Genomic DNA, 25,025 nt, shown 5'->3' with positions numbered 1-25,025 from the left:
TGCTGCAGGGACCCTTGGCCTTGTGCTCCAGCATTTGCGAGGAGAGGCAGACTACAAACTTATCTGGACTTATCAACTTAGCTCCAGGAGAATCAGCTGCTCCCTAAAAATAATTTAAAAAAAGAGACAAACTACAGAATAAAGAGGCTTTTTCAGGATAGGGTGAAAAGAGTTTGTTTATTTTTGCAGACAGCACAATTCAAGTTCAAATCTGGGCATTGCTCAGCAGATACCGGTGGGAAGAAGGCACCATGGTTACTTTGAGCACATTGTGATGACAGGGAGGCAGCTGGGGCAGCTGCCCAGTATTTTGTGAGATGCTGGGAGGCATGCTGCTCCTCTCAGCCAGGATTTTGAGATGCAGTAATAAATGAACAGGTTCTGATGAAGGTTGGAACGGCAGAAGGAAGCAAGGGAGATATGGCCTACAGGAAAATAAAAATCTTAAAAATTACCTGTGAAATTTAGGATAGATAGAGCCCCAAAAGGAGCTTCAGCAGACAACTGTAGAAGGCAGCAAAACCTCTCACCATCCCGTTGCTCCCGGGAAAGAGGAGCAAGCCACCAAGGGCCATGCAAAAGGAAAGCAAGTCGCTGACCATTTCAAGCAGCATGTGTTGTGTCATTAACTCACTTGGTCCTCTCAGGGCAGAAGTACCGAGAGAACAAAAAAGATGAGATAATCTGGAAGTAGGTTTGCTAAAGAACAGGGGATGTCACAACTGTAAAGCTCCTCACAGGACACCGAGGGATATTGAGAGTTTTTGAAAACTATAGATGATCATTTGTCCTGCCACACTGGAAAGGTTTCTCGCTTCTCTGATAAGCCCTCCTAGGATTACAGTACGTACGCAAGTCATGGCTTGGTGTGTGTAAAGCTTTACAGAAATATGATGTATGGCTCTGTATCCTGCTTTGATCTTAGTTTTAATTAGCACCATAAATGTGAGATACATGACTTTTCATCATGAAAATCAAAAAAGAGCTCTGGATTTTGGCTAGAAAGGAGGACCCAGAGGGCAGCTGTTCTGGGCCAGCTCAGAGTTGCTAGCAACCATACAGAGGGAAGAAAATAAAACAGGTAATATCAGGGGTGTGTATACTGGTGAGAGGAGGACATGTGCACTCCCTTCATTTAACATATCCACCTAATGAACCTGTCAAAGAAGCTGGGCTGGGAGAGGCTGTCATAGTCCTTCTCCCGGAAGATGGCTGCCCGGTCCCCGAGGCCAAGCTTCAGCAGGACGTCCATGTCTACGTCACTCCCAAGAGCCAGTACCGTGGGCATGACATCTTGCTTCTTCATGGAATTGATGGCCTCCTCGAGGTTCTTGCTTCCTGTGATGCCGTCAGTGATGAAGACGAAGGAGAGCTCAGCATTGCGCCGGGCAAGTCGCTGCCCGTCTCCTGGGCTGAGCACGATGTTGTTGATGGCGTGTATGATGGCTGACCCAATGTTGGAGGATGAGTCCAGGTACTTGATCTGTGCCAGGGCGCTGGAGATTTCCGTCAGGTTGTAGGTCAGTGGGAAGACCACATCCTGGTCCCTCTCACTGCCGTACTGCAGCAGCGCAATCCGGGCATTCATGTTGTCGCTGTTGCTCCTGGCTAGCGTGAGCTGTTGGGCCACCTCCTCCACAAAGTGGTGGGCCCTGTGGAAGTTCTGCTCCCCGATCCTTTCAGAGCCATCGAGCAAGAAGACAACGTCAATGGGCCGCTGCGTGCACTGGGCCACTGCGAGCTCTGCAGAAGAAAGAAGAAGACAAGAGTTGGGAGCATAAGAAAGCCTACACGATAAGGTTGGGGCTTGCCTTGGGCAGTTTGGGCTGGAGTCACTTCCGTGCATCTTTGTCCAAAGAAGGACCAGTCCCGCTCTGCTGCCAAAGCTTGTCTTTGCAACTGGTAATGTAGGAGCTTTTGCTTTTGATGCCCTCAGCTCCTGGGCACTAGGTCTTTATGAATGATAATTCTGGGGCCTGTGACAGACCTCCACAATATTAGACAGGTCTGTGCACTTCAGTCCCAGAATTACATCTACCTTCTTACAGCAGTTTCCAGCTCTTATCTGTAAGAGGAATATCCAGTGATTAATGGCAGGCAGTATCTGCAAACCTCTTGGTTACTTCTAGAGAGTGGTTTACTTTCAGAGCTACTCTTCACACACAGATTTGTAGGATGAAAGCTATTTTCATACCTTTCACCCAGATTAGTTTAATCAGCAAGCACTAATTCCTGAAGAACTTATAAAGGTTGGGTCATATGGTTGGAAAACAAGACTATCCTTGTCGGTGCACCTGTTCAATAGTAAAGCAGCTTTTGTAATATATAACTGAGCAATATTTGAGTGAAACACAGTGGGACATTGTTCTTCAGGCACTCAGAACAGCACTTGTCTACAAAGTGGGTATGTGGACATATTAATATACGCAATGAATGAACTCAGAAATAAAAGGAGAAGAAAATAGCTATCTTTGGAGTCAGCTGTTAGTTAGGGACTATTATTTCATCCCTTTGCAGTAGTTATGCATATTTGGTATTCCCCTGCGTGCACTGCTTCTCTGAGAAACACTTCCATTTCTGCATTGTTGAATTTTCTTCTTGAGTTTCCTTCTCTGCTGAAAGCACTGGTCAGGAATACAATTGCAACAGCACTATTGATTTGTGATGTACCTGCTGCGGCTGGCCACCCCCTGTGTTGGCAGCAGGGCAATGGCCATATTACTGTCAAGCAATTCTGTGGCTCTAAGACTGAATCTCGAAACAGTGAAGTCCTGGAGTCCACGTTATGTTGTGTTGCATGACTGGCAAGGAATAGGAGATTCTGGAGCAGCCCCAGCTTGAGCTTCCATTTCTGGCAACGAGGGCTAACTTTTGGGATAGGAGTATCACATTAGGTTGAATTTCTGTACTATGATCAAATCCAACTTGACAAAGTGCTTCCTCAGTGCTGAATGCTGCTACACCTGGATTCAGCATGGTAGGGTGCTGAACTGGTGTAATTCCTTGTGTGAGTTGAGCAACAAATGGATCACTGTTTAGTATATGAGTACTATGTGTGTAGTCAATATTTGGTAAATAGTGAAGTTGTATTTTAAGCAAAGTAGATACATGCATTCTTGAGCCTACAGAGACAGTGTCCAACATAAATCCAGCAGCACAAGATAGTGTAGCAGAAGCTCTCATGGTGCACATCATTGAGCTCGCAGACTATTTGGCGCCACTTCCATCCATGATAAAACAGTCAAACCTGATGCAGGAACTTCTGCTGGTACTTGTGGTTTGACCTAACTCACTGGACACAGCAAAAATCCATGGTTGTTTCTGTATCATGTTCCCTGACCTTGTAGACTTGCATTTCTCCTTAGCCCACACTGTAAAACATATCTACAATGATGGCATGCCTTGAATGGTGCTTACTGTACATTGCCTTACTACGAATGACAGGCTTTTGCAATGCCAGTTCTGACCACAGTAGAAACCAATCTCCAAGTGATGATTTTCCCCCATGAGCTTTTTGAATCTTATATTTCCAAATTCAACTGCAATACTCCACTCCTTTAAAGCAATAAAGGTATGTACTCACCTCTGCCCAACCTTCCTTCAGAAATGTTGTCTAAAGGTACATTGATGCTGCAGTTCCCAGTACACAGGCGCTGCTGCCACAAGGGTACTTTGCCTTGGCAGTGCCTGCACTCCTGGGCCTCACCTGCTCTGTGCAGTTGTGAAGGGGGAAAGGCTGGAAGGCATGCCCCTTGCAACCACACAGTCCAAAATCTACACAGGGGTCTGCAAAAGCAGGAGGAAGTGGGTGGGTGGCAGTAAGGGCTGCATATTGTGTTGGAGAAGTCTTACCAGGCTGTCTCTCTTTTTGCTTGTCTACATATAGTCATGGTTCTTTTGATAACAAGCAAGATCCCCGCCCCTCCCACATGACCCAAAGTAAGCCCTGAGAGCTCCTAATTAAGCAGACAGCAACTGAGAGCAGCATCACTCTGCAGGTCTTCAGCAAGAGCATAACACATGGCTGGCTCTCTAGGCAGCCTCTCCTGCAGAAGCACTCCCCCAGGACTCCTCTTGCTGCTCAGCCCTCACCACTGGAGAGGGCTGCCTTTGAGCTGTGTGGTAAGATGCCTTTACACATGAGTTATCTCATGGGAACGTTACATAGGTGCGAGCAGTGCAGCAAAACCTTGGGTTTGTCCTGTTCAGTGTCACACTTCGGTTGCAGTTTGTTCCCATTTCTGAGAGGCTGAGGACCCAAGTGCCCTTTCCTGCAGTGAGGAACAAGATTCTCATCCTTAACTGGGAGATTAGCTCTCAGAGGCACCACCGTGAATTAGGCCAACTAAAATCTTCACATCATGCTTTTAATTGGAGCACCAGTTCTTCTCATGCAGCTTACAGCGAGGCACAAATGCCTGCAGCTCACTCTATTGCGTACTGTATGCTAGGACACAGCTGAGGACATCTAACAGACATGAACAAAAAGCAGAAATACCATTGATTTTCCTGCATTAGCAACCCGTCTAGTTACATGCATGTGCAGACTAACCCTACCCATTCACATCATGTTCCTGCTTCTTCAAAAACCTGCATAACTTGTATTCCCTCTATTGTTTCACAATGTTGACAGTGGAGATGAAAGTGACAGTGAGATGGGGACTGACCTCCCAGCCCTTTCTGGGGCTTCTCCCTTTCACAACCCCTCCCATGGCTTTGGGGAAGTGTGGACTGTCCTTTGCCCAACCCCTTATCTGTGTCCTTCCTTTGCCCAAGAGCTTCACTGAAGGAACCACTGCTGTGACGAAATCTATCTGATTCTATCAAAGGGATTAGCCAGGATTATGTTAGCAAAACACCTTTGTTTCCAGTGTTGTACTGCTTTGCTAGGAAATATTTCCAAAGGAAATGAAATAAACAGCCACTGTGTGATGAAATGAAACAAACACCCCCTTTGCTGAAGTCTTGCTGAATCCTCATGTTGTTCAGCAAAACGTCCCAGCCCTGAGATGTTCTCTTCAAATCAGTGGGTTTTGGGAGCTTTTCGTCTAGCATCATGGCTGGAGCAGCTTAACTATTCTGAGTTCAGTCCTCTTACTTGCATCCCAGCCGGCTAAGTCACACGCTAATTTTGGGGTAAAAATCAAAACAGAGTAGGGAGCTTGGCTTTGCACAGACTATCCAGAACATGTGGATTATGATCAGATGCTAGCATACGGACTCAGACACAGGCTGATCCTTTTGCCTTCACCTAAAGTACAGAACACACCACATAAAGCTATCTGAACTCTTTTCCCTCTATTATATGCCAACAGCAGTTCTGAGCTCCCTGTCCCTATAGACTGGGAGCAAAAAGTGCTGAAACCTTGGGAGAAAGATTATTTTTGTGCAGTGTGTATGATCTGCTCATGTGCTGATTAACATAAACATCTCCCCTGCATGCCTGTTGCTGGATGGCTTCTAGCCTAGACTGGCAAACCCCAGATGTTGAAAAGACTGTAAGAAGTTCCAAGAGGGTAAGTTCCTCATTCCAATTCCCATGCCTGAGCTTGGAAACTGGCTCTGCTTTGCACACCTGGAAACATTACAGCCCAACCACATTTTTGAAGACCATACATCTCCCTTCTGCCCATTAAATATGACATTTGCTCAGTATACTTTATTGCAATAATACCATGTCAGTTAGAGAGGCTGCAGAATTCACTTGCTGGCAGTAAACACTTCCTCTTATGTCTGCACGTGAAATGCTGTTTTCTCTTCTTAGGGCTTGGGAGGGCAGTAGTTATTCCGGAGGCAGGAATGGCAGTCACCTGCCTGACTTTTTGTGAAAACTAGGGGCAGCTGAGCTCATGGACATATCACTCCTTGTCTAAGTGCACATACCTGCAGCGCAAGGGGTGGGTCTGTACTCTCTCTGAACCAAACTAGCACTGGGAATGGATTGAATGGGCTATACTGTATCATGTTTAAATACTTGCTTTTAAATAGCTTATGTAACGCGTCACAGAGGTTTGCACAGTCCCGGATTTTTGCTTTGGACCACCTGGCCCTAAATAACCTCTATCTCTTGGATACGAACAGGTACATGTTGCTAATTCAGACAGAAGAAACACAAATGTACAAGCAGAGAAAGAGGCAGAAGGAGCTCATACAGCTTCTGAGAGAAGCACTCCCCAGGTTTTGGTGCTCGATGGAAAGCCAGGGATGCCTCCTCTCCTGTACTGCTTGCTCCTTCCCTTCAATATCCCCAACTGCCCACTGAATGGTTGTTTGGAGACACTCGCTGTGGCAAGAGGAGATACACCTTGCTTTGTCAGTCTTGCCACACAAATGGTTTGCAGGACCTGAAGACAGCCCTCACAGTAACCCAGCGAGAGGATGCAGAAGATGCTTCAGAAGCAGTCAGCAAATACGTACATAGGAAGGCATGGGAAAAGCACATTGAGGGGTCTGGTCTGGCCCTCAGACACGCATGTGCCGGCAGCCTCCTTGGTGAAGGCTGGTGCTCACACGCGGCTGAGGGCTGGGACACGCTAGCCTGCTGGAGCAGGGTGGAAGCATGGGAGGGCTGGAAGGGAGCAGTATTGCTGGCTCAGAGACTGAGGCAGTGCAGGTCCTCTGCAGAAAAGTAGTGGGTAAAGCAAAAGCATCTCTTGACATCACTGGGGAAAGCCGCCATGCTCAATCAGCCAGCCAAGCTGGAGAGGACTGCCCCTCACGTCACATCCCTAGCTGAGCGCAACCAAGCCATTTCACTGCCTGTGTTTCTCCTAAACTAAAAGCATCTACCAATGTGCCTGTCCGCTCTGCCAAACAGGCACTCGAGGAAAGACGATTACCACCTCCACTCAATCTCTTTATCCAACCGCTTCACGTGATCTCTAACAGAGATGTCAGCAAAGCCCTAGCACAGTTTCTGGGTCCCCCACAATCTCACTGTGCACCATTTTGAAGGTGTCAATGAACAAGTCCATCCACTCTTGCCGCTCATTTCCAGTGGCAAACTTGGCTTTTTCGGCGGTAAAGGCCAAAGTGGCCACCAGCTGGGTGTACATGCTGGGGTCCTGGGTTTCCCGCGTGGAGTTTAGGAACTGGGCGATCGAATGTATGGTGCTGGGGAAATCTATGTTGACTCCCTCTTCCATGGGGCGGAAAATAAGTGGGTTTATGTTCCCAGGGTTCCTGTCATCTGCAAGTGAGCGTCAAAAGAATATTTTCAGGGCTTGCTAGCAATGGCTGTGTCTCTGAAAGCTACCTGGCTTTCCTACGTGCACTGCACCAGAGAAGAACAGAGCTAATGAGGACAGAGAAGCAAAGACCAAAGCCAGATTTTAAATCTTTCTGCCACATTTATGTCTGGGGAACCGTGGGATTTGTACTGAAATCACTCACACATCAACCGAGAGACCTCAGAAAATTACATGAAACCTTAACTGCCCAGTTCCTTCCTTCAGCATAGGCATGATGGAGAAAGAGCAGTGCTCAGGAAGAGGGCCACAGGGTCCAACTTCTTTCTGCCTATGGGATTCAGCCATCACGTAGCTCTGAACTCTGCTAAGGTGCAAACTGTACACATGATGCTGTACAGCCAGAAAGGCATCTAAGGGACAGCATTGTGTGAACTCCTTGCCTGGCACTCAGGCTACTGCGCTTTGGCTAGAATTACTGCCCTGCGATGTGCAATGCTCCTGTGCAGTGTCCGGGCTAGTCAGGACTCCAAGAGCCTCCACCTCCACCTGACTATGCTGAATTAAATTCAAATAAAATCCCAAAGCTCAAAGCCAAGCCTTTTGCGTGGGTTAGAAAGAGCTTCGCAGAGCATCATGCGTTTTCTATGAAGCAAGTGGTCAGTTCAGATTTGCTCAGCATTTAACCCATTTAACACTCCAGCATCCTGTTAGCACCACAGTAACTGATGGGTGGTAAAAGGGAGACAAGGGTCTGTCCTGAAAACAGGAAAACCTGCATTTCCTTAGGCAAAGCACTGAGGCAGCATGCCTTCATCTGCAGATGTGAACCTGAAATGGCAACGTGCCTGGCTCTGCAAGGCAGCAGGGAGGAAGCCGGGGTGTATGTAATACCTGTCCCTCTCTGTGCTTTGCTGACAATACCCAGGCTGGAGCCAGGATACCTGGCATGCGCAATTGATTTGCTCCTTAAAATGCCAGGACTGCAAGTCCAACAGCCGTGGGGCCAAGAACAGGGCTGGGTGTAGCTGCCTCCCTGACCTGAACCTGTCTGGCCTATCTATGACTGGACATGTACATTGGATGTGCACGAAGCTCACTCACATACCCTGCGAAGGGCATCATCTCCATCCAAAGGGTTTGCAGGTGAATTGGCACCAACTCTTGAGATGTTCTCAGAGAAGTGGAGGAAGCTGAGCACTGAACAGGGAAGCCCCAGGCTCTGTCACATGCCTTATGTCATATCCCATCCAACACATTCCCTTGCCACTACACAAATGTGTTCATTGGAAATCCTTCTAGATGATGACAGCAAAGCATCATGCACCACCCAGTGCGGCACGTGGAAGTCGCTTTGCCCAAAGGCCACTGAATCCCTGGGTATCACTTAAAACTTGGTCTACCAGGCCTAGCACAGATCCTTGCACACCAGGACAACTTTTGCCCATGCTGGGATGGGTGTACTGGCACTTTCACAGGAAGCCCACACCTACCCAGCCATGTCACTCCACCTCCCATGTCCTCTGGGGTGCAGATGTAGGGCCTGCACTTGACCTGGTCTGCCTACGGCATGGATTGAGAGATTCGCCCAAGAGGGAACCCCCTCAGATGCCTCCTCAAGCCATTTCTGCTCTGGTCCCCACGACTTTCAGGTACCAGTGAACTGTTCTCACCTTGCATCAGGAACAGAAACACCCAAGTGCACTACAGGGAAAGGACTGCCAACTTCACCTTGCTTTGGAAGGCTTTGATGGCCCAAGTCTAGGAGAACATGAGTGTGGCACTGTTTGGATCAGTCTCTCTCCTGCAGTGTTCCTCAGAAACAGAGAGGCTGAAAAGACCAAAACCTTTGAAGACACCTGAGCAGTCACCAGTGTGGCATGGGGAAGTCACCTCCTTGTGCACGGATCCGCAGGACAAAGCTCCTTAGAGGACACTGCAGAGAAGCCTGTGTAGATAGCTCAGCATCACGGCTGGACATTGTGCTCTCTGCATGGCCAGGTGCAAATACTCAAACTAGTGAGAGATTTTAGATTGGAATAATTATAGCTTTTCTGTCTTCAGATTTCTGAGCATCCTGGGACCAGTTTTCCTTTGCTTTTTATGGAAACAAAGGGACTACTTTGAAAATGAAATTTGAGATTCTGTAGAAGGCTGAGTTGAAGCTGGGGACTTTCACAAAAACATTCACGGCAAGAGTAGAGATAAAAATTGGAAGAACTGGCAAAACTTCGTCCCTTATAAGCTTTGTATGTATCAGCAAATAGTGCATCTATTGTATTTAAACAGGCACAGAGACTCAGACAGACAGGATCTCTAGGAACTCACGTTGCAGATCTACCTCTTAACAAGCAAAATGTGATCAAGTAAAGCTACCTGCAGCGAGCAGCAGCTGTCTCCTTTATACCAGAGGATCCTTACAGCCTTTTTCCTTTAGTCCAACACCCTGAGTTAATTGTTAATTAAATACAGCCAGCGTTAGAGAAGCCAAAGCTTTGGGTCCACTGTAGTGTCATTTTCCAAACGGTCCCTACCCCCTGCTCTGCCCTTGTCACTCCCATGGAGCATCCTGCCCAGTGCTGCAGGTTGGGCTCTGCATTTCAAAGGTCACATGGGCGGGAGAGTTTAGCAAGGGGGTTTTGACTTGATGTATAATAGAGACATGGAACAAGTAAAAAATGAATTGCTGAGTTTGGAGGTCAAAACCTGGTGGCTCCCAGAAACTGGGACAGGAAGGAATACCAGGGCTGAGCCACACTGGTGCACTAACAGGGTACACTCGTACCTACCTGTGCTTAGAACTCAGAGAGACAGGAAAAGAGCAGGAGATGAAACCCTGGAGCCTCTCCTCACGTAAAGTAACGCTATTTCCTGAACTCCTGCCATCCAAAGGGAATGAACAGGGTTGCACACCCCCCTCCCACTCCTGAGCCTTGTGCACTCTCCCCCGGACCTACCACTTTGTGCAGATGGCATGAAGCTACTTGTAATGTTTACCTGTCTGACAGGGCAGCTCAGGGCAGACGATCTGTGGATCTGGAAGGAAAAGAAACAAGGAAAACTGAGTGATGTGCTGCCATCCCCCTTCACAGCTTGCACAGTTAGGGTGGCAGGGCAAGGTCTCTTACAAGGGGAAAGGACTCCAAAGGACTGCCCCAAAAGGCTGGCCTGTATCTGAGGAAGGACTGTTCATCCAGGGCTACATAAAGGTCAGCCCCTACCATGAATGACCCAGCTTATGAGCTATTGGCCAACCTGCTGGGACACACTGTCTCTGCAATCGTTGCAATGCACCACGTCCCTCACCCCAAACCCTGTGAGTCAAAACTCCAGTTCCAGTAAGAATTGTGTAAGGACAGGTACAGACCTGGGCAGAGCACGTCTTCCATCTTGTCAATGAATTCCTCCGCCACTAGGTCTGAGAAGAGCCTCATCTTCTGGACTCGCTGGGGTTCATTGCAGGCAATGGAGACCAGGGTCTCGCTCTGTTCTGGCTGATCAAACATGTCTCCAATGCCAATGGTGTTGACGACCACATCTCTACCGCAAAGAGCCCCTAGGTTCTTGTCATCGTCCCGGGGGTCGTAGCGCCCATCTGTGATCACCACAGCAAACACCTGGGCTTTCTCTCGCCTGCTTTCCTTGATGAGCTTGTTGTAGGCAAACTGAAGGGCAGATGGTGTCCAGGTGCCTCCAGCGATCCACTCCAGGCGCTTCACTGCTTCCTTGAAGCTTGACAGTGAATCAATGCGCTCATCATCAAGCTTGATGGCTTCGAAGGTCCCCTCGTGACTGTACTGCACCACCCCAACACGGGCACCTGCCAATGAAGCATCACGTTACTTGGCTTTGCATCCTCAGTGAAAAATGGAGAAAGTCAGCAAACTTTCATATCAGCAAAGAGCTGCCCGATTGGCCTACAAAGCTGGGAAGGGAAGAGGGAAGAGCAGAAACTGCTGTGAAAATGATGGACAGATGGATTGCAAACCAGGGCAGCTACAGACAAACATGGAAGCTGGAGGGATCCAAGACCCTTTTCTTTTCCCCATGCCCCACTCTGTACCCGCACAGTCCAGACCTGTCTGCGACTTGGGGTCCTTGGCAATAGACCCTAGCCGGCTGACCACATTGACAACAAAATTTTTCTCCAGGGTGAAGTTGGTGTAGCCAATACTCTCTGAGCTGTCTATGACGAACATGATGTCCAGGGCACCGCAGCGCTTCTCACAGTCTGGGGAGAGGGACAGAAGGAGGAAAACACAAAGGTCAATGATGGTGGGAACAAGAGCCACCAGGGCAGAAGAGACCATCTATGGAAAGATGGAGACAGCTGGCATCACACCAAGCACCCACAGGGTTTGTGGTGCTGCCCACAGCTGGCAGCCTAGGGAGGATTTCACATGCATCTTTCTGTTGACGTATATCAAAAGAAACCTTTTAAATCTTGCTGTGGAATATACTCTACCCTATTATGTGGACCATGCAACTCTATATTACAGCTCACTGCTCCTGTGATGGTGATGGCAGAGCTAAATTTTGGGAGGTAAGCCAGGCTACCTCTGCAGTGCCACTGCACTCAGTGGTGGGCTGGGACCGGGGTGAGCAGGGAAGGACTTCCTGCACTGCCTCCTCTGCAGGGTGCAGTGCTGTGCAGAGCAGCAAAGAGCCTGCCGTGCTGGCAGTTCAGTGCAAAGGGCAGCTCACGGGGCAGACCTCCCTCAGGGGAGCTCCTGAGGTAGGAGGCAGCCTCTGGTTGACCCCCTTTCTCCATCCCTCGAGTGGTCACTCCCCTGCCCCGGGGAGAGGCGATGGTCCACTCACCACAGCATCCGCACGTCTCTCGCACGTAGGTCATCACATCGCAGTCCTGCCAGCAAAGGGGTGCAGGGTGAGTGCCTCCCTCCCCTCATGCAACATCTGTCCCCTCTAAGGGAAAGGCTCCCCTTCACATTCCCACCCAGCTAGCCCGCTCCGCTCTTTCCTTGGCTCCCGTGGGAAGCCACAGACCACCTCTGCCGGGCAGTGGCAGGACTTGACACCCTGTTTTGTTCTCAGGCTGTGCACAGCAAAGCCACAGTTGCCCCAGGAGGAAGAGCACCGGGGGCTGCAGAGCAGTGCTACTTACAGTGAGGCCAGGATCTCCTGGTGGGCCAGGGGTCCCCTGTAAGGAGAGCACAGGGATTTCAGGCACAGTTTTCCCATGAGTTTCCTTTTTGGGAACTAGACATCAGAGCCATCAAAACATGGCTTTTTGCAGAGTTCTGCCATGGGAAGGGTAGGAAAGCCTCATGGGGAGACAGCAGACACATTTGGCAGCTGGTGTCCCCTCCAGCAAGTCCTGCTGCGGGGAGACCCGCTGGGGTCTGCTGGGCTTTAGAGCATCAAGGAGAAGTGGGGAGGAGGGGAGGGGGCTGGAACATCTGCTCAGACACGACAGAATGGTACTGTACCTCAGGGCCTGCTTCCCCAGTTGGACCGCGGAGTCCAGGCTCCCCTCCCGGGCCAGGGTCACCCTGGGGAAAAAAAAAAGGAAGGGTCAAATATTTCCTCAGCAAGGCTGGCGATGCAGCCTCTGGTGTTCGGGGCTCCTCCTGACCTCCTTGTCAGGCACAGCCCTGCTAAGTGTGGTCACCAGCCTGGGGACACAGGGCAGGCAGGAGAGTGGGCAGCACCATCCCCAGCACGCCTGCCAGAGGTGTGGGAGGGGGATGCTGACCCCCCGGGCAGTACGGGAAGTCTGCTTACCGGTTCCCCCTTCGCTCCTTTGGTTCCTTGCACTCCTTTTGGTCCAAGCTCACCTCTTATTCCCTGCTCAAAGGAAGGAGAAACAGATCCGGCATGGAGCACATCTGGATGTGCTCAGGCGGAGGCACTACTGCTATGAGCCCAGCAAAACCACATGCCTGCCTGGCCCGGGAGAGCACCCTCTAAACCAGCAGCTCAGCATAGAGTAAATAAATGGTGTTTACATAGGCATTAACTAAGAATAAAGAAGTTTTGCAAAGCATATTTCAGATGGTTTCAAAAGGAGATGGGCTTGGGAGATATACCCAGGCTCTGCAGCTGCAGGGAATAGCCAGGGCAGCTTCCAGCAGGACAGGCTCCCTGGCCATGCACCCAGAGGGTCGCGCGACAACTAGTCAGCATTTCAGTCAATACAAAAAACAGGTGATGGAGACAAACACACTCACCTTGGGTCCTGGCTGCCCCTTCTCACCCTTGTCACCCTGCGAAGGGAGAGGAAGGAGAGGTCAGCACCTGACCAGTACTGGCCTTGCACCATGCACGCATGCATCTGAAGTTTGCAGTGAGGGGCACAAAGCTGAACAGCAGGTGTAGCTTCAGGCTGATGGTTGGGGTGGTGGCCACAGCCACCTTCCCATTACTGCCATTGAGGTTGGGGTCCCTAGCACATCTGCCACAAAGCTGATGGAGCTGCAGCCAGCTTCAGTCCCAGTCTTCAGCCCCCATCACACCCTTTGCGGGGTCCACGTTTTCTTGTGACCCTGATCATTTTTCTTCCTCCTTCCCTCTTCTCCCAGGCTGCTCAGCTCCAACAGCAACCTCCACTGAAACAGGATTCCTCACGGCACATACATCTGTGCTGGACAAGGCATACATACCTGTGGTCCTCTGGGTCCAGGGTAGCTAAAGCCAGGTCTGCCTCTGTCACCCTTTGGTAGAAAAAAATGACCCATCAGAAACCAAACCCGACCTTTCTGACCTGGCGATGCCAGTGACAGTCAGAGCAGTTTTCATCTTCTCTCGGTGTGAGACACCACCAGGAGCCATGACTTCTGCAGCTGGCCCTGAAACACTGAGAATGGCTGGGCAGAGCAAGGCTTTGCAGGGTCTTGGGGATGTCACATGCCAGGGACACCCCTGAATCTGTGCAGGGTGAGGGATATAATCAGAGCTACCTTGGCCAGAGCAAGAACTACATCTCTGCCCCATAGGGAGGCTCAGGTTTGAGCCATTCAGTTTCTGAGGCATACAAGTTTCTGCAGTGGAAACTGCATTTTTTTAAAACAACAGCAAAAAAGCACACAAAAATACCCTTTCAAATGCAGAGTTGCATTCAGGGACTTTACCTTTGGTCCTGGTGGTCCGGCATCACCTCTTGGGCCCAAGTCACCGGGGTCCCCACGTGATCCCTGCAGGATAGCGTTGGGGAGAGCAGAGGGATTGGGTGAGCATGTTCCCTGCGGCTCCCTGACTGCACAGGGGACCGTGCTGGAGAAACCAGCTCTTGAGACGATGTTGTGAGACCATCTCCCCTTCTGATGAGGTTACTGTGACAGTGACTGACTTGGGTTCCCACATCCCATGGAGCCACACAGATGTCACGGCACTACTGCCACAGTGGGGTGCTGGACTAACCACAGACCCAGGACAAATGGGCGCCCGGGGAGCCCCATCTTTCCTTGCCCCGTGACCTGCTCTGACGTGGTCCCTTCCACATTGTCATGGGAACACCTGGGACTGGGAGTGATGGAGAAGCAGGGACTCCTGGGTCCTGCAATTTCTCCTTGCCCCAGGAAGGGCTAGCCAGGGGCCTCTAGGCTAATTTTTGAGCCTCCCTGAGAAAAGATCAGGCAGGCTGCCCTCGGAAGGTACAGTGCAGCCAGCTTATGTCAGCAGGACAAGCTCTCACCACAGAGGGAGGATATGGTTACACAGATGCCCCAGGATGACTTACTATCTTGCCTGGCTCTCCCACAGCACCTGAAGGGCCTCGAGGTCCTGGCAGCCCTTGGTCTCCCTGCAAAGCAAAGCAAGACACAAGAACATGCAGAGGCAGGTACAAGCAGATGTGCATGAGGAGGAAAGCTGGGTAAGCTGCCCTGGATGGCAGCAGCGCTCTCCCTCCCTCCCAGCTGTCACTGACCCCTGCTCCATGCTTACCCTCGCTCCTTTGCTTCCAACCTCACCGGGCAGGCCACGAGGACCCTCTGGACCAGGATCTCCCTGTGAGGAGGGTAAAGATAATCCTGGTCAGGGATGTCTCCAATGCTGTTTGTGTGCATGGCAGTGCTCCTTGGAGAGAGCAGGCATGATGCCGTTCTCAAATCTGGTGTTTCTTGGCTTGAAACACAGTGTCAGGGCAATGTGCCCTCTGAACTTGTCTCAGCCTTGAGCTTTGCTGCCCTTCATTCCCTCTCTGGATCAAGCCCTAGAAGAGGAGGCTGTACCTGCTGCCACCAGGGCAGGCAGCGGGCACAGTTGGAGCAGAGCACACATGCAGACCCCAGTGGGATCTGTAATTCCCAGCTCTGGTGTTGGATGCCTCATAGCTGGGCAGTAGTGCATCACACACCCCAGTCTTGTGCACCTTGGGCACATTTGCAATAGTCTGGGTAGTTGCTTTACTCACCCTTTCTCCTTTGGCCCCAGGAGTGCCTTTGCTGCCTTTTGTCCCTGGATCTCCACGTCGACCCTTGACAGACAGAGAAAGTCACATAAATGGGATGCAAAGATGGATGCTACCTGGACAGTGATGCCTGGCTGCCCTGCCTTCTCCCTCCTGGCCCAAGAGACGTCTCCTTGCCCCCTTAGTGACCATGTGCCTGGCAGCAGGGATGCCCATGCTGGCACTGCTTGGGTGATCTTGCCTTTGGCTTTTGGGAAGCCATAGTCAGACTATTCTTCCAGGAGGGTGGTCACTGCAGTGACCACAAACAGTTGTGGTTCATTCCCTCAGGGTTAAAGACTCTGCTTTATTTCCAAGCTCATCCAGTGTTGCTTCCCCCACCAGATCTCGCACAAGGACACAAGCCGGCTGGGTTCTGGCCTCTTGGTGTTGGTGGAGCCATGCTGCTGTATTCTGCCAAGGAATGTCATCGCCAACCCACTCCCCAAATTTTGCAGTGCCCCATCACATTAGCTTGGGTCTGTGTGGCACCATTGATGTTGTGACACAGCTGTGGTTTGACGCTGCCCTTTTCAGAGAGCTCTACTGTAACAGCCAGCAGATCTTGACTCTGTGAGCTCCTCTGAGAAGCTGGAGTTTTGGGGAACTTGCTAGAGTACAGCCAAAGGGTCCCCGGCATCCGTAGAGGCATTTGTGATTATGTGGGAATACAGGATGCTTCTCTAAGGTGAAATGGTTAACATCAGGTTTAGGATTATGGAAGTACTGCTCTGTAAAGATGGAGGAGACAAGGAGATCAGCATCTGCACATCTTTTGGGGTGCAGAAGACAGGGCAGGCAGGCTAAATGGGACAGTTTCTCAGAGCTCATCCATGAAACTGCATCAGGCTCCCATGGTGTGCCCACTGTCCAGAGAGCTATTCAGACACTTACAGGCTCTCCTTTGGGTCCAGGAGGTCCTGCTTCACCTCTTCTTCCCTTACTTCCAGGAGGCCCTTGAGGTCCAGGGTTGCCTGGAAGTCCCTTGGAGAAGAAAAAGAAATACAATTTGTCAGAAGAGAGATCAAGGTGCACACGCACACCTCTTGCCCTGTGTCAAGCAGTCCACTCTTGAGCAAGGGTGCGTATGAGCATACAATTTATGCTTCCACACATCCACCATGTCTGCATGTTAAAGGTACGTGCACAGGCTCCAGCCTTGGAGCACTGTGATGCTGTGTCACCTTTCCTCCATCAGCCAGGGCAAAGGCTTGTCAGCATTTCCTTACAGCATTTGTCCAGCCCTGCCTAAAGCCGGAGGGCTATTTCAGCCTCCTCCACTATCTCTGAAGTAACCGGCCATCAGCATAGCAATCCCTTTGGCTGCTATAAGGTAAAGTGCAGTGGGTAAAGCCTGCATTAGATCTCCGAGCAACTAATTGTTAAAGTTTACTCACATGAATAAAAACAGCCTGCAAACACTGGCACTGCCACAAACACTGAGGAAGTCATGAGACTATGGCAGGGGAAACCATGGCCAAACAGGGCCAGGAGAAGACGGAAAGCAGAGGAAAGATGCAGTGCAATGGATTGGCTAGAAAGGTAAATCCTCCTAAGTCTTTTTTGCCTGCTTTTCTCTGCTTTGGACAAACGCTCGAGACCCATTCTCATTTTGCTCTGGGCAGCTGCAGGGAAGTTGCACAGTGCCCTCTCCTGTTACCCACATGACACTTCCTACGGTACTGGTGGGGACATGCATGGCGACAGACCTCACTCGACCACGCAAGGGCTTGTGCTTTCTCTGTGCTGGTGGGCTAATTTGCAGAATCACCAGGATGCCTTGGCAAGCAGTCATCTTTGTGCTGCAGCTGCCCCATGACCACCAGTTGATACTGCTCTGGCTCCATGCCATGTGGAGCAGACCCTAGTAAGACACTGGAGACATCTGAAAGCTGCATGAACCTACCGGGCTTCCTTTTTCTCCTGGAGGTCCTGGGGGTCCGCTGCGACCAGGCCGGCCAGGATCTCCCTGAAACAGCCAGAAAGCAATGGTCATTGCCTGCATCATCAACATGTTGCTGTGCACCACTGATGTGCACCATGAGGAGCCCAAGGAGCAGGGCCAGCAAGGCTCTTCCCTTGGCTCCTGTGTCTGGTGATGTCATCCAGACCCCAGAGCCTACAGGCTCCATGAGTAGCAAAGGGTTTAAGAGTAAATACAGGCAATGGTGTTTAGTTGTCCCCACTGGCGGCCTCTGCCCACACTCTCTCCTCACTGTTCAGAGAACTTGTACCTTTATGCCTTCATCTCCTCTTTCACCTTGGTCTCCTGCATCTCCTGGGTAGCCATCAGGGCCCTAGGGAGAGAAAGAACAAAGAACAACACATTTTTCAGTTGCAACAATATGCACTTTTCCTGCAGAATAAACCAGCTGTCTCAGAAAGTTGCTCTAGAGACTAAAATGTTTTTGCTTGTTGCTAGTGTTGATGAAAGGAGCAGCTCCTCCTCTCTATGTGGAGGGGAGGGACACTGGGGGATCCCAGCTTACGTGCCCATGGAAAGGAGGCACAAAAAAATCAGGCTGTGCTCTGCATTCTGGGGATCCCAGGCCTGGGATCAGCTCATGCAATTGGTAGGAAAATGGGCCAGTAACCTTTTGTTGGCCATCTTTCTACATGTGCAACTCATGCAGCAGCTACACAACTGATGTGCTGAATGAAAGAGTAAAGTGTTCCTACCTTGTCACCGGGGTCTCCCTTGCAGCCCGGTGGTCCAATTCTCCCCAGCTTGCCCTGGAGAGATAGCATTCAAAAGAAAAAGACAGAGAAGCTGTAGGTGTCTGAAGGGAAAATATGGCTTTTCTTGTTAATGGCTACTGATTTTTAACATCATCTGCTGACCATACCTGTCATCAGCTAGAGAATAAATAGTGACTGTATTCCTTAAACAGGAATGTGGTGTGCAGATTCAAATGGAGGAGGAGAAAACAATCTAAAAGCCCTGAGTGGTAGCATGGGTGTTGGTGGGAGTTCAAGCACGCTCATCCTGCACACATGCTCTGGGTGATGGACACATCCCTCGAAGCTGGATTTGGTGGTCACTCATGTCCATGGTTGTGCTAGTCCTCTGTCGTGCCTCTCATGTGAGAGCAGCTCAGGTCTGCAGTCATCACGCTGCCTGATGGACGCTGTGAGAGCAATGACTGCCTTGCTCTATGCCCCAGAACGGCTTTGCTGGCAGTGCTTAGACAGCTCACCCCGGCTAGAGAGCGGTGGGTACTGAAGGACTCAAGTGTTTTAGAGCTTCAGCAGGCATTTAAGGAGCGGGAAGAAGAACTGGTATTATGTCACAGATGTACTTGGCTGGGTATGTCAGAAAGTGCAGAGCAAAACCAATGTGCGCTGGCTGGACAAAGCCAGCTGAAATAATCTCAAATTAGGCTATTCTGCTGCAGTACCTTTGCATGGCATGCAGATCTAAGGGAGGTCATGGCCCTCTACCCTCACCACAGAGGGAACAGAGGATTTCAAGGCTTTGTTACAAGGTACTTGAACTTGGCTTTAGGGCTTTAATATTAAGAACAAGCAGTGGCTTAGAGATGAAATTTCAGATTCTGCAATGAACTGCCTTGAAAACCAAATTGTTGCAAAGCTTTCTGTGTACTTGTCCTGTAGGGGTCACTAACACTCAAGATGAGATCTCTGTACCCAGACGATCGGCCGTGTCACCTCCTGCAGCAGGAGCACAGCCCCAGTTACACATCTAGTTCCTGCAGAGAGCTTGCTGATGAGGGGATAGCACTTCTGTGACCTGAATTAATTAATCTCCAGCTGGTTCACATATTTCTACACGACATGCAGAATAATGTGCAAATAAGTTCATAGAAACCTCAGTCAAAACAAAAAGCTAGCATGTGGGATGGGATAAACAAAACAATCTGTGGGGACAAGGTGGGGTAAAGAAATGAAACATCAGGAGCAACATTACAGGGTGCTCCCAGTGCTGTTACCTTCTGTCCATCAGTGCCGTTCCTGCCTGCCAAACCAGCGGCACCCTGGGATCGAGGGGGAAAAGAAGAGGGATCAGCAATCTGTTAACGCACACTCAAGGGTTGGTAGCTGGAACAACATGCAAGTTAGAAAATATCCTTTCTTACCCTCCGTCCATCGGATCCAATCTCACCCTGGGGGAAGAAGAGGACAGGAGTCAGCCAGTCTGCCTACATCCCTCCCGCCCATTTAGCTCAGTAAAAACACCAACACTTCACAAGATCACAAGCAATGCCTGAAGGAGACAGGCTTTGGGATGCCCCTGGAAATCCCTCCCCATGTCTGTAATTACATATTAATAGGGTTGTTATTCTCTCCATTACAGCCAAACTCTCCCTCTTTGCAACAGAAAGGTGTGCATCCCCTGCCAAGTGCCCGGACAGCCATTTGGTCTCTTCTTTCTCACCTTCTCTCCTTTCAGTCCTGGGACACCCTAGACAAAAAGAAAAGAAGAAGGCGGCTGTGTTAGTGCCTGGGGATAAGCAGCAGCTGAGGCAGCAGCATACGGGGTGGGGGGGCACGGGTAGGAAACAGGCAGGTGGAGAGGGAGAAGCAGCGCTCCCCCTGCTTTACCAAAAATCAATGAATGCAAAGAGCTCAGTCACTGGCTATGGGATTCTTACCTTGGGGCCAGGGTATCCGATTGGACCTTCAATACCCGGGTCACCCTTAAGGGAAGAAGACATGGAGAGTTAGCTCAGGCACGGCAGACGTGGCCCCAGCTAATGCAGGGACAGCACTGCTGGCTGCAGTAGGGAGGGGACTTTCCACAACTTACCTGTCGTCCCTTCAGCCCAGGGGAGCCTGGCTCACCCATGTTCCCCTTTGCACCCTAAGGAAAGAAAAAACCCAGCATAAGTCAGGGCTTGGTGCTGGCTGTGAGAAAATGGCAATTTCTAGGAGCATCAGGCTCACTGTGGCTGTTCCTACAGAGCTTGGGGCACTGTGCTGGTGTAGTGGGACCTGCTTTATTCCAGGGAAGTTGGGGAAAGGCTGTGTGGGGAGGGGAGGACACAGAGCTGAGGGCAGGAGAGTGGGACACCCTGCACATGTGAAAGCTCTGCTCTTGAGGATGGGAGAATTGGAGACAACTGCTGCCTCACTCCTGTTTTTCTCAGGTGCTGAAGATTTCAGCTGTGGCTGGCACGGCCAATGCTTGGATGCCTTTCTGCACTGCTGTCAATACATCGGCCTTGGCACACATGGCTGTGTGCTCCATTCCCTGCAGCACAGCAGCATCCCAGGGCCAAGACAGATGCTGGGGAGTTATTTCCCACCTGGGTGTTACACCTGTGAAGGCTGCTGCAGCTGAGGTGGGATCTAGGGTGTCCTGCAGTGTTCGTGGCAGATACTGGCATTATCCTCTTCCCACAGGTTAGGGCAACTTACCTTCTGCCCTCGGTATCCCTTGGGACCAGGCGGACCTGCAATCTCCAGGCAGCTCATCCTGTAGCACTGAAATACAAATTAAACAGGAGGTGTAACTGTGGTACTGCAGCATGCTGGCTGCTTCACATGGTGAGCCAGCGTGCACCCGAAGCTCAGCTCTGCACCATGGCTCTCCACGCACCTGTCCCTGTGACTGCAGTGCTAAAAACTACTACGGCTCCAGCTGGGTCAGAGTTGAGGCAGCAACAAGCATGCAGAAAAATGCTGCTTGTAAATTAAAAGCAGAATGTTGCCACATGCATGTTCATTACGGCTTGGCTCTGGGCCCAAACTGAAAGAACAGGACTGCTAAGTGTCAGGTGAGGTCATGTGGACTTGCTTTTCTGGGGCCATCAGGGGATGTGCATGCTCTTTAGAGCACCGCTCTGCACACTCCTGCCTATGTGTGCCAAACCCTGTCCATGTGACACCAGCAGGGCAGGAACTTCAGCTTGCAGAGCCCCTGCAAAACCTGCCTCCAAAGTGATAAAATGAATCTATTCAATAGACCTGAATTCATTGCAGATGAGGGGGAGGCAGAAAGCGAAGAGTCCAGTACGCCATTTTAACCACTGTGTAAGGAGATGGATTCCCAAGCTCTGCACTGATCCACAGGTAGGCAGAGAACCATCCCATGCAGCTCACTGCAAGATCTGGCCTGCTACTTTGGGGTATGAGCTGGTCTTCTCTAAGAGAGGCAACTTAAACCTGTGTCATGTGGCAATGGTATAAAGATGCTGCTCACTCACCTCTCCGTAGGCTTCGTGTTTCTGCAAAGGAGAAAACAGGATGAACAGAATCAGTTAAGGTGGTCAGCCCCCAGAGAAAAACAGCATCACACCCTTGGAAGTGTGTGTGATGGTAAGGGAGAGGAGGTGGTAAAGGTCCCGTGGCTTTAAAGATGTTCTCAGCAGAGTCCCCGTTTAACAGTGTCTCACAGGTGGGGCCTCAAAGACCATGCTGATGGTGAGCACACGTCTCGGTGCTGCACGCTCTTCCGCACACCCCTGGATGGGGAGCAGGCTGGGGTATGGGTCTGGCCTTGAGCAAGAGCCAGGACTAGGGTGGTAGCCTGCCCAGACATGCCAGGGAACAGAGGCACAAACCAAGGAGCCCTGGTGAAGCACCTAACCAGAGAAACCAGAGATGCTCGAGACTTCATTTGGCCCATAAGTGCTAAAAGGACATAGAAAAGGAAGAGAAACAAAACGGAGGCTTTTCCCTGTTAGAGGTGCTCTCTAGATCCCTGCCAAAACCCACTGTGGGGCCGCTCAGAAAGCATCCATGCGCTGCTTCTCTTGTCCCCCCGCCCCGTTATGCTCCCTGCACCTCAGGCAGCACTCCGTACCATAGCTTGGATTATCCTATCGATGGTGTTCTCATCGATTTCCAGGGTGTCCTTCTGCGTGATGGCATAGTTGTTGCGGTACAGCTCGTGTGGCAGGTTGGCGATCTCTCGCAGTCCCTGCTCGTAGACGTTCTCGCTGGGGGCCACTGCAAAGAGCTTGATCCCCATGTCTCGTGCCCTCTCAGCCTGCACCTTCATCCCCCCGCAGGGGCTGCCAGTGACATGGCCATCAGTGATGACTATTGCAAAGTTCACACCCGAGGCCATCTGGGTCTGGATCTGCTCTGTCATGTTGGAGATAGCGCAGTCCGTGAAGGTGCCCCGGCCAAGGTAGTTAATAGCAAGCAGCCGGGTGAGGTATATGTCTTTGCTGCTCGTTAAAGGGCTGTAAATTTCCACCACATCCGAGTAATGAAGTCCACCAAACTGCCAAGTGATGTAGACTTGGCTCTGGTAGAGCTCACTCTCCAGTTTATTGATGAACATAGGGATGAACTGCTTTATTTGATCCACGAGGCTCTGGATAGGCACAGTCTGCAGAGCGACACTCTCTGAGGTGTCAATGATGAAGTACACATTGATGGGGCAGTTCCTCTTTTCTGCATGGAGACAATTATTCAGAGCATGTCAGAGCACTTCATGCACTGCTGCACCCCCTTCGCTGTCCCCCAGAAACTTGGACCAAGAAGCGTATATAGACAGCATATACAAGACAGCACATAGAGTTGTGAAGAGAGCAAACCACAGCACGAAGCTCGAGGTTCAGCCTCCTGTGAGGGTGCTGCAACTCTTATTATTCAGAAGTTATTTGCACCTGGGTTGGAGGAAATGAGGAAACTGAGTACTAAGTGTCAGGTTTGAACAAAGAGGAGCAACGGTATGACTTTTGCTCTCCTGAACTAAATGAATGCCCTGCCTACCAGGCTGCTGGTTGCTCTCTGATTTATAAACATTTTCAAAAAGATTGTACCCAACTGCGATACTGGAAAAAGCACAAGTCCCACTTAGCTCTAGCAATAACATTTGTGTTCGACACATCTGTGTCAGACAACTCTCCAGTGTCTAGGACTTCAAAGATCTGCTCACTATTGAATCAATCTTGAAAATCTTGCCATTTTTTGTAAAAGTCAGTCTGGACACGTAAATCACCTCCTCCACACCGCAACTGAAAAGTGCTGAAATCGTCAAATTCAAAATGGACTATTCTCTGATGTCAGATACAGAGCTGAGCTCTGGCAATTGACTGACTGGTATTTAATACTGTGTCAGCCGGGAGAAGCCACTACTGGCAGACCCCAGCTCTTCAATCTCTACGTCTCTGCACTCCAATGCAAACCCAGAAATGGGAGTTTCAGTGGAGGACGGTGTTCCCTACAGATGGATTGCTACCCCAGGGCACTGCCCAGGAGTGCAAAGGGGCAGGAGACGTGTAATGTGCCACTCGGTTCCTTTTGAGCAGGGTCTACAACTGAGCATGGCCATTGCTTTTGGTGAAATTGCTGCCTACAAAGGAAAGAGACACCCAAATTATCTGGTTAATACCTGCACAGGAGGTAGGACTGACATCTCCAGGATCCCCATCAAACTGAGCATGGAGAGGAACTAGAGCCACACAAAGGAGAGTGGAAAAAAAGGCTTGTCGGAACATCTCAGCAGTTCCTCTGGATATTTAGATGCCTGTGGGAAAACACAAGTTACATGTTAAGCGCAATATACAATCTCCTAGCTCTGCTGGGAAGACACAAAGCTCCTTGTAAACCCTGTCTGTGAAAAACAAGACCTCTCCAACACCATGACACATCACTGGGCCACTAATGTAGATTTTTGTACTGACTTGAAAACTAAGTAATTAGCTTTGTTGCGGTATGGGCGAATGATTTAAAACTGCTTTAGCTTCTCTGTCAGTCTGAAGGGAGGGATCAGGTGATAGAGCTATTGACAGCGCATCAGGATCTTCTGATTTCATGGTTTCTCTCCAAGTGTGTGTCTGGCTGCCCCATGCCCACATTGACTCCATCACCCCTGATCCATGCAGACATAAGCATCCATGCTCCTCTCTTCACCTGCTTAGCCAGACCACCAGTGAAGGCGTGCAGCAGGTCCTTTCCAACTCCAGCTCACCATGTGGGTGTGGTGATGCCTGTGTATACCAAAAGCGTACAAAATCCCTTGCTTAACAGTGCTGCTTTGTAGCCTGCACAACCCATGGAGTGAAAGGATGAATAAACAAGCACTTGAAGAAGTGCATGTCTTTAGCATTCAACCCACCACTGTGCCTCCAAGGTCCAGCTGCACATGGGAGAATATTTTGTGTAGGGTTGTGATAACTTAAGCAGCAGAAGAGTTAGAGATCTAGTCTGAAAAGTTCTTGCGAATGTATATATGTGTTCAGAGGAAGCCAGGATATGAAAGGATATTCACAGACAAAACCCAAGTGAAACTTACCAACAGCAAAGAACACGGAGGAAGAGGCAACGCTCGCCTTTATGTCTAGAGGACAATAGCACTAACCAGCATGGCCCCTTGATGGCACACAGACCAAGTGGTAGTATAGATGCTTTTCTGCTTGGTGATCAACTCAACACAAACCGAAGAGGGGCATGAGGGGAGGTTTACCTGGCACTGGGCTTGCTGGTGACAGATGGAGTCCAGCTACCTCAAA

At 50.3% G+C, this 25,025-nt stretch overlaps 1 protein-coding gene across 1 annotated transcript; it reads right to left on the bottom strand.

Annotated features, from left to right (window-relative positions):
• Nucleotides 1–157: 157 nt before the first annotated feature.
• Nucleotides 158–24,040, bottom strand: COL6A2 (collagen, type VI, alpha 2). Its single transcript, XM_010566986.1, has 27 exons — nt 23,906–24,040; nt 22,364–22,962; nt 21,765–21,785; nt 20,977–21,042; nt 20,366–20,419; nt 20,211–20,255; nt 19,994–20,020; nt 19,695–19,721; nt 19,548–19,592; nt 18,277–18,330; nt 17,832–17,894; nt 17,504–17,566; nt 16,492–16,581; nt 15,562–15,624; nt 15,093–15,155; nt 14,887–14,949; nt 14,279–14,341; nt 13,811–13,861; nt 13,379–13,414; nt 12,933–12,995; nt 12,638–12,700; nt 12,313–12,348; nt 12,009–12,054; nt 11,266–11,418; nt 10,555–11,007; nt 10,185–10,223; nt 158–1,743 (listed from the first exon to the last, which is right to left on the bottom strand). The coding sequence occupies exons 1-27, from the start codon at nt 24,009–24,011 to the stop codon at nt 1,136–1,138; spliced, it is 3,060 nt and encodes a 1,019-aa protein (XP_010565288.1). The 5' UTR covers nt 24,012–24,040; the 3' UTR covers nt 158–1,135.
• Nucleotides 24,041–25,025: the final 985 nt, after the last annotated feature.

Source organism: Haliaeetus leucocephalus, unplaced genomic scaffold, assembly GCF_000737465.1.
Source record: "Haliaeetus leucocephalus isolate CR32 unplaced genomic scaffold, Haliaeetus_leucocephalus-4.0 Scaffold223, whole genome shotgun sequence".
Classification (NCBI taxonomy): domain Eukaryota; kingdom Metazoa; phylum Chordata; class Aves; order Accipitriformes; family Accipitridae; genus Haliaeetus; species Haliaeetus leucocephalus.
Note: the sequence above shows the minus strand (reverse complement) of the source record. Positions and strands in the feature narration are given on the sequence as shown.

What these genes read in the sequence shown, in the direction of transcription:
- COL6A2 (XM_010566986.1), bottom strand. Translation starts at nt 24,011, where the DNA reads ATGTTCCGACAAGCCTTTTTTTCCACTCTCCTTTGTGTGGCTCTAGTT. An exon ending in ATAGGATAATCCAAGCTATG is followed by an intron (nt 21,786 to 22,363) that starts GTACGGAGTGCT and finishes TCTCCTTTGCAG; the next exon opens with AAACACGAAGCCTACGGAGA. An exon ending in AGGGAGACCCCGGTGACAAG is followed by an intron (nt 17,895 to 18,276) that starts GTAGGAACACTT and finishes TTCTCTCCCTAG; the next exon opens with GGCCCTGATGGCTACCCAGG.